The sequence below is a fragment of the Arachis ipaensis genome, chromosome B07 (assembly GCF_000816755.2).
Source record: "Arachis ipaensis cultivar K30076 chromosome B07, Araip1.1, whole genome shotgun sequence".
NCBI classification, from domain to species: domain Eukaryota; kingdom Viridiplantae; phylum Streptophyta; class Magnoliopsida; order Fabales; family Fabaceae; genus Arachis; species Arachis ipaensis.
The window spans coordinates 57,342,104-57,351,853 of NC_029791.2; the positions used below are offsets into that span (position 1 = coordinate 57,342,104).

The 9,750-nt window shown below is 40.3% G+C and overlaps 1 protein-coding gene across 1 annotated transcript; it reads left to right on the forward strand.

The window, feature by feature from the left end:
• LOC107607327 lies at positions 7,690–8,382 on the forward strand. Its single transcript, XM_016309295.1, has one exon. The coding sequence runs from the start codon at positions 7,690–7,692 to the stop codon at positions 8,380–8,382; it is 693 nt and encodes a 230-aa protein (XP_016164781.1).

The following is a 9,750-nucleotide window of genomic DNA, read 5'->3' on the forward strand; positions in this document are numbered from 1 at the left end:
GGAACACAAGAAATTAAGGAGATGACCAGCGAGAAGTGACGCGGCCGCATGGCTAACGCAACCGCGCGGAAGAGAGGAAATCACAGTGACGCGGTCGCTGGCTCACGCGACCGCGCGGATTGGAATAGCACAAGTGACGCGGAGGCGTGGACGATGCGCCCGCGTGGCAAAGCAAAACGCGGCATGACGCGTCCGCATGAATGACGCGATCGCGTGACATGCGCGATCTGCATAATCTGCAGAATTCGCTGGGGGCGATTTTGGGCCCTGTTTTGACCCAGTTTTCGGCTCGGAAAAGCAGACTAGAGCCAGAGGACATGCAGAAACCAAAAAGAACATTCATTCTACACAGTTTTTAGTTTTTAGATCTAGTTTTACTCCTCCTCTAGGTTTTTCTCTCTACACATTCATAGTTCTTAGGATTTTTATTTCGATTGCTCTTTGCATTGGGATATTGAGAATAGTTATTACCTCATCAAGACTTCGTCATTCTAGTTCGTTTTCTTTACTTGGCTTTACTCTTCCATGCCCTTTAATTTACTCAATTTTACTATTGGATTATTTTAGAATTTATTAATACAAGAGTTACTTTTATTTTTAATTGATTCCTTTGAGTTTTATTTATCGTGTCTTTCATTAGTTCCCTTTTATATGTTATGTGTTCCATAATCACAATGAGCGAGTAGTTCCCTAACTTGATGGGGAGTTGATTGAAAGGAACCCTTGAGTTGGAATACTCAAAAGAGAGATTGTAATTGGGTTTACTGTTGGATGGCTCTCTAGTCACTAACGCCAGTCCTTCCAAGTAAGCGGATTGGGACTTGTGAGTAGAAACATCATTCCAACTTGTTTGACTTTCCCTTACTTAGTAAGGGATAACTAAACAGAATGACCTTCAATTATCAATTAATCTTGAGAGTACTGCAACAAGAATAGGGCTTCTAACTAATCTACTCCCAGTCAAGGCTTTTATTTAAATTACTTAATTTCCCCAATTTAATTTCCTATTTATTCAACTCAAACTCTTTTTGAAAATATCTGATTAATAAAATAGCACACCTTTCTGCAACTCGTTGGGAGACGACCTCGGATTCATACTCCCAGTATTTTAAATTTTAATTTTTGTGACAACCTTTCTAAATTGATAAGCGGATTTCTGGTTGGTTAAGAACTATACTTGCAATGCACAACTTATATCAATTCTTAATTAGCCAATTTCCGCCACGTCAGCAATCTTGAGTTATAAAAACCCAACTCATGTTGGTGATCTAGAGTTGTTAGCTAATGTTGTTTCCATTGACACTAATCTTTTGCTAATTTAATTAGTAAGTTGATTAGGACTTTTGGATTGAGATTAGCTAGTCTTGTTAGACTTTCTCTCATGGAAGATACCTATATCTTCTTCTAATGTTGGAGATGACGTAATAAGATAAATTCTTGTTTATATTTGTGACATGATTAATTAGTCTTGTTTGACTTTCTTCCTATGTGAAGATGACATGATACCTTCTTCCGTTTGTTGGGGTTGACTAAATAAGGTGAATTGATCTATGCATGACTAGGATAGAAAGCCTATGATCTCAACCCTTGCCATGAATGTCTCTCTCTTTATTATTTGTTTTCTCTTATTTACTTGTCCTCTTTAATTACTTGCCTAATTTACTTTTCTTGTCATTTATTTTAGTGCCCCTTATCAATCAAAAACCCCCTTATCCCTTCATAGCCAATAAGCATACACTTCGTTGTAATTCCTTGTGAGACGACCCGGATTCTAAATACTCCGGTTAATTTTTATTGGGGTTTGTACTTGTGACAAAACCATATTTTAATTTGATGTGAGAGTTGTTTGTTGGTTTGGAGCTATGCTTACAACGAAATTCTTCTTTCTATAAGAGAAATTCCTAACCAACACGATTTTTGCTATCAGCAACCCAATGTTATTTAATCATATTTATTTATTTTCCATTGTTATTTTATGTTTTCTTTAGGTTGATGATCATGTGAAGTCACAAAAACAAATGAAAAATAAAAAATAGAACAAAAAATAGCACACCTTGGAAGACAGGCTTATTGGCATTTAAACGCCAGTAAGGATAGCAGAATGGGCGTTTAACGCCCAGCCTGGCAATATTCTGGGTGTTAAATGCCAGAATGGGCAGCACTCTGGGCGTTTAACACCAAAAAGGGCTATCTGGCATCTGGCTGGCGTTAAACGCCAGAAATTGGCATCTGGCTGGCGTTTAACACCAGAAATGGGCAGCAGGCTGTTGTTTAACGCCAGAAAAGGTAGCAGAGCTGGCGTTAAAGGCCAGAATTGGCACACAATGGGCGTTTGAATGCTAGAATGGTGCAGGGAGTAGAATTCCTTGACACCTCAGGATCTGTGGACCCCACAGGATCCCTACCTACCCCACCTCTTCTTCTCTCCTCTTCACACCTTTCCATAACACTCTTCCCCAAATACCCTTGACCAATCCCATCAATAACTCTTCCCCAAATACCCTTCACCTATCAAATCTTACCCTCTTCCCCATATTCTCTTCACCACTCACATCCATCCATCATAAACCCCACCTACCTCACCATTCAAATTCAAACCATTTCCCTCCCAAACCTACCCCTACATGACCGAATTCCCTCTTTCTCCTACCCTATAAATAACCCTCCTCACTACCTCAACTTTCATACATCACAAACACTTCTTCCCCCCTTGGCCGAACCACTTATCTCCCTCCATCTCCTCCATTTCTTCTTCTTCTACTCATTTCTTTCTTCTTTTGCTCGAGGACGAGAAACCATTCTAAGTTTGGTGTGGGAAAAGCTAAAGCTTTTTGTTTGTCCATAACCATTAATGGCACCTAAGGCCGGAGAAACCGCTAGAAGAGGAAAGGGAAGGCAATTGCTTCCACCTCCGAGTCATGGAAGATGGAGAGATTCATCTCAAAGGTCCACCAAGACCACTTCTATGAAGTTGTGGCCAAGAAAAAGGTGATCCCCGAGGTTCCCTTCAAGCTCAAAAAGAGTGAATATCCAGAGATCCAACATGAGATTCAAAGAAGAGGTTGGAAAACTCTCACCAACCCCATTCAACAAGTCAGAATCTTAATGGTTCAAGAGTTCTATGCCAATGCATGGATCACTAGGAACCATGATCAAAGTATGAACCCAAACCCAAAGAATTAGCTCACAATATTTAGGGGGAATTACTTAGATTTTAGTCCGAAAAATGTGAGGTTGGCATTCAACTTGCCAATGATGCAAGGAGATCCTTACCGTTTCACTAGAAAGGTCAACTTTGATCAAAGATTAGACCAAGTCCTTAGGGACATTTGTGTGGAAAAAGCTCAATGGAAGAAAGACTCAAGAGGCAAGCCGATTCAACTAAGAAGGCTTAACCTCAAGCCTGTGGCTAGGGGATGGTTGGAGTTCATCCAATGCTCTATCATTCCTACTAGCAACCGGTCTGAAGTTACAATAGACTGGGCTATCATGATCCATAGTATCATGATTGGAGAGGAAGTAGAAGTTCATGAGATCATATCTCTAGAACTCTACAAGGTGGCATATAAGCCCTCTACTTTGGCAAGGTTAGCCTTCCCTCATCTTATTTGTACCCTATGCAATTCAGCTTGAATTGCCATAGAGGGAGACATCCTCATTGAAAGAGATAAGCCCATCACTAAGAAGAGGATGGAGCAAACAAGAGAGCCCACTCATGGACCTCAACAAGAGCATGAGGAAATTCCTCATCATGAAATCCCTGAGATGGCTCAAGGGATGCATTTTCCTTCACAAAACTATTAGGAGTAAATCAACACCTCCCTAGGAGAATTAAGTTCCAACATGGGACAACTAAGGATGGAGCACCAAAAGCATTCCATCCTCCTCCATGAAATTAGAGAAGACCAAAGAGCCATGAGGGAGGAACAACAAAGGCAAGGAAGAGACATAGAGGAGCTCAAGCACTCCATAAGATCTTCAAGAGGAAGAACTAGCCGCCATCATTAAGGTGGACCCGTTCTTTAATTTCCTTGTTTTTATTTTTCTGTTTTTCAAAAAATATGCTTTATGTTTTGTCTATGTTTGTGTCTTTATTACATGATCATTAGTGTCTATGTCTTAAACCTATGAATGTCCTATGAATCCTTCACCTTTCTTAAATGAAAAATGTTTTTAATTGCAAAAGAACAAGAGGTACATGGATTTTGAATTTTATCTTAAAATTAGCTTAATTATTTTGATGTGGTGGTAATGCTTTTTGTTTTCTAAATGAATGCTTGAACAATGCATATTTTTTAATTAGTTGTTTATGAATGTTAAAATTGTTGGCTCTTGAAAGAATAAAGAAAAAGGAGAAATGTTATTTGATAATCTGAAAAATCATAAAATTCATTCTTGAAGCAAGAAAAAGCAGTGAACACAAAGCTTGCAGAAAAAAATAGCAAAAAAAATATAGAAAAAAAGAAAGAAAAAGAAAAAGCAAGCAGAAAAAGCCAGTACCCCTTTAAACTAAAAGGCAAGGGTAGAAAAAGGATCCAAGGCTTTGAGCATTAATGGATAGGAGGGCCCACAGGAATAAAATCCTGGCCTAAGCGGCTAAATCAAGCTGTCCCTAACCATGTGCTTGTGGCGTGAAGGTGTCAAGTAAAAAGCTTGAGACTGAGCGGTTAAAGTCGTGGTCCAATAATTTAAGTTTGGTGTTGTGATGAGTGAATAATTTATACCCTTTTGGCATTGTTTTTACATAGTTTTTAGTATGTTTTAGTCACTTTTTATTATATTTTCATTAGTTTTTATTCAAAAATCACATTTCTGGACTTTATTATGAGTTTGTGTATTTTTCTGTGATTTCAGGTATTTTCTGTGATTTCTGCGCTCTCTCAATTGCGTTGGAAAGTAGACATCCTGGGCTTTCCAGCAATATATAATAGTCCATACTTTGTCTAAGATTTGATGGCCCAAACAGGCGTTCATAGTCAGCCTAAAACATCTTGGTATAAAATGCCCAAACTGGCACCAGAATTGGAGTTAAAGGCCCAAACTGGCACCAAAGCTGGCGTTTAACTCCAGGAACAGCCTATGCACGAAAAAGCTTCAATGCTCAGCCCAAGCACATACCAAGTGGGCCCCAGAAGTGGATTTCTATACTATCTGCACTTAGTTACTCATTTTCTGTAACCCTAGGCTACTAGTTTAGTATAAAAACTACTTTTAGAGATTTATTTTATATCTTTGGAATATCTTTTGATCACTTTGATCTTAGAGACCATTGTTCACGTTTTGGGGGCTGGCCTCACGGCCATGCCTAGACCTCTTTTCACTTATGTATTTTCAACGATGGAGTTTCTACACCCCATAGATTAAGGTGTGGAGCTCTGCTGTTCTTCATGAATTAATGCAATTACTACTGTTTTCTATTCAATTCACGCCTACTTCTTCTCCAAGATATATTCTCGTACTTAATTCAGTTAAGTCAGAATGAATGGGTGACCCTGACAATCACCCAATCTTCGTTACTCGCTTAGCCAAGATTGCGTGCTTGACAACCACAAAGCGGTCTACATAATGTTCAACGTAGTCATTGGACGACAGCTGGAGTATACAATCTTGGATGTCTAATACACTGACCGAGTCCGTGAGATTAGTATCTTCGTGGTATAGGCTAGAATTATTAGCAGCCATTCCTGGGATCTGGAAAGTCTAAACCTTGTCTGTGGTATTCCGAGTAGGATCCGGGAAGGAATGATTGTGAGGAGCTTCAAACCTGCGAATGTTGGGCGCAAGTGACAGTGTGCAAAAGGATCAATGGATTCTATTCCGTCGCTAGCGGGAACCGATAGATGATTAGCCATGCGTATCTGTACCTGGTATTTTTCATCCGAGACGAGAAATTCGACAGTTGATTAGCCGTGCAGAAACCGTAGATGACCATTTTCACTGAGAGGATCTTACAGCTTGCCATGGAAGGAGGTAACGCATGGTTGGAAGAAGGCAATAGGAAATCAGAGGTTCAGAAGCAACAAAACATCTCTAGACGCTTATCTGAAATTTTCACCAATGAATTACATAAGTAACTTTATCTTATTTTATGTTTTATTTATATTTTAATTATCAAAACCTCATAATCAATTGAATCCGCCTGACTGAGATTTACAAGAATGACCATAGCTTGCTTCAAGCTGACAATATCCGTGGGATCGACCCTTACTAACGTAAGGTTTATTACTTGGATGACCCAGTGACTGCTGGTTAGTTACGTGGAGTTGTGAAGAAGTGTTGAGATCACGATTCCGTGTACCAACACCACCAAGGCAGCAAGCAAGGAAGGCGTTGTGATGATCATGGCGCCAAACTTGGGAACCAAGTTTGGCTTCACCAAGGCAGTAATTCCATATGAAAGGTGTAGACTATTATATATCGTTGGAAAGCTCTGAAAGTTAGCTTTATAATGCCATTCAAACCACGTCAATTGAATCTTTGTAGCTCAAGTTATTCTTGTTGGAGTGCAAGAAGGTTAAGGTTGATAGCATCATTCACTTTCTCCCTTTTCTACTACAAACTCCGTCAAATCCATCTGAATGCTACCTAAAATAAACAGAATCGCACACAACTCAAAGTAGCATTCATAGTAGCTAGAAGATGATTAATTCTTGATTAAACGCAATAGTTTTAATGCAAATTCACTAGGAAAATATAGGATAGATGCTCATGCATTACATAGCTTATACTTCTAAGACATTAGATGGTGCCCAATCTAACTATACTATCACTGAAAAGGAGCTTTTAGCAATTGTTTTTGCCTTGCATAAATTCCAGGCCTATTTACTTGGAACCAAAGTGGTAGTATATTCGGACCATGCGGCGTTGAAGTGCTTGCTAGCTAAGAAATAATCAAAGCCAAGGTTAATCCGTCGGATTTTTCTATTGCAAGAGTTTGATTTAGAGATCAAGGATAGGAGTGGTTCCCAAAATTTAGTGGCAGGCCACTTGAGTCACCAAGAGCACTTAAAGAGTGACTCCACTCCTATCAATGATGCGTATGCTCTTCATAGCTTGCAAGTAATATCCGAGATAGTTCCATGGTATGCTCCTATTGATAATTATTTGGTTGGTCACACCTTTCCTCCACATTTCTCTAAACATCAAAAGGACAAGCTCAAGAGCAAGTCCAAGTATTACATATGGGATGACCCATATTTGTCGAGATATGGTGCCGACCAAATAATTAGGAGGTGTATTCCACAATCCAAAATTCAGTCTATCTTAGAGGCGTGCCACTCTTCTGAAAGTGGTGGCCACTTTGGCCCTCAAAGAACTGCAAGAAAAATCTTAGACTGCGAATTTTGGTGGCCCACACTCTTTAAGGATGCAAATCTTTTCTGTAACTCTTGCCACCAATGCCTAAGGTTTGGAAACATATCCAAGAGGGATGAGATGCCCCAATAACTTATGTTTTGTGAAATTTTTTATGTTTGGGGTATTGAATTCATGGGTCCCTTTCTAAACTCGAATGGTTTCTTATATATTATGTTAGCGGTTGATTATGTTTCTAAGTGGGTGGAAGCAATTTCTACCCGTACTGATGATGCTAACATGGTTGTCTCTTTTGTTCGGAATGACCTCATTTGCTACTTTGGATCACCACGAGTAATCATGAGTAACCAAGGCTCTCATTTTTGTAACAAAAGAATGACAGGTTTGATGAAGAAATATGGCATAATTCACAAGGTGGCTATGGCTTATCATCACCAAACAAATGGCCAGGCCAAAGTGTCTAATAGAAAAATTAAGCGCATAATCGAGAAGATGGTTAAACCTCATAGGAGGGATTGGAGCTCCAGGCTTGGAGATGCGCTATGGGCTTATCGGACGGCTTACAAGACACCAATTGGCATGAGTCTGTTTCGGCTAGTCTACGAGAAAGCTTGTCACCTTCCGGTAGAGGTGGAACACAAGGCTTATTGGGCTGTGAAGGAATGTAACTCAGGATTGGGAGGAGCTGGAGTTGAAAGGAAATTGCAACTAGAAGAATTGGAGTGCATTCGGTTAGAAACTTATGAAAACTCAAGGCTCTACAAAGAAAAGGTGAAGGTGTTACATGATCGGAACATCAAGAGAAGAGAGTTTAGAGTTGGAGATCACGTCCTTCTCTATAACTCTAGATTGAGACTGATGCTGGACAAATTGAGGTCAAGATGGGATGGACCACATGTGGTGGAGAAGGTTGAACTTTACGGTGTAGTCCATTTGAGCCATCCGTCAAACCTTACATTCTTCAAGGTCAATGGCCATCGTTTAAAACTTTATCATGGTGAAAAAGTGAAGAAAAATAAGGAGTTGGAGATCTTTCTCTTGAAAGACCCGGCCAAGGAAGAGGATTGAGCTCATAGACCGTCCAACTTAAGGACGTTAAAGAAAAGTGCTAGGTGGGAGACACCCCACCATGGTATGATCTTCCATATCTACAGCTTCTTTTACTTAGTTTTAGAATCTTTAATTGATTTTCTTGAGTTCTCTTCGTTTGTTTTATCCTATATTGCTTTTATTGATTTTACTTTAAATAAAAAAGGGGCGCAACTCACGCGTATGCTTGCCTGACGCGTACGTATGACCCACCATGCGAGAACGATGCGGGAAGGGTGCTGCTACATGGTTCCAAAACAGAGAGTTGTGATGGAACCATGCGTGTGGGGTGCGAGGCGCATAACCCACCCCACGCGTACGCATCGCTGACGCATACGCCTCACCCAACAAGTTTCCCTACCCGTGTGTGTGCGTGATCGGCGCGCATGCATCATATGCTAATGCTGCAATGCTCCTGTTGCATGGTACAAAAAACAGAGACTTATGCTGGAACCATGCGGGTGGGGTGCTAGGCGTACAACCCAAATCCACGAGTGCGCATCACTGACGCGTACACGTCAGCTTATTTTTTTCGGCCACCCACGCGTGGGCGTGACCAACGTATATGCATCGCACTGGTTTCATGAAAATGCTGATGCTGCATCATACAAATACCGAAGAGTTGTGATGAAACTATGCAGGTTTTGTGCATCTAGCACGGAAGGTTATCATGCGCATGTGTGACCGATGCTTACGCGTCACCTTCTCTTTTGGGCTTCCCATGCGTACGCGTGGGTGACGCACACACGTCACAGAGCCGATTCAATTTAAACGGCGCGCTTCCCTACTATTCCTTTCTATCTTTCTTCTAATCCTTATATCTTTCTTCTTTCTTCTTTCTTCCCTCTTCCATCTCCTGTCCGACAACCACCACCTCCGGCGGTTCCACCTCCTCTCTTTTTTCTCTCTCTCCTCATCCCTCTTATCTTATTCTTACTTGCATTTACCCTCCTCACTTCTCTTTCTTTTCAAGGTTTCTTTTCTTACTCTCTTTTACTCTTTAACCCCTCTTTTATTTGTTGCAAGTTCCTTTATTGGAGGACGCTATTCAGCGGATACTTGGGGTTTTATCCAAGAAACTATTTTAGGGCATTTCACTAATTTGATTTAAAATTTTTGAACTTTCTTGAAGAAATTCATTTTGGAACATGATTTTAGAGCTAGAACACACAAGCCTAGTGAGATTTTGAGCCTATTTTACCCCATTTGTTCATTATTTTAGCACATCACTAACTCTAAGCGAAAAACAATAAACGTCCTTAATTTGAATCCTTGGTTAGCTTAGACTAGTGAGAGTGTACATGAATTAAGTGTGGAAAAATTGGGTTTGGGGAATACTTGGTTTAG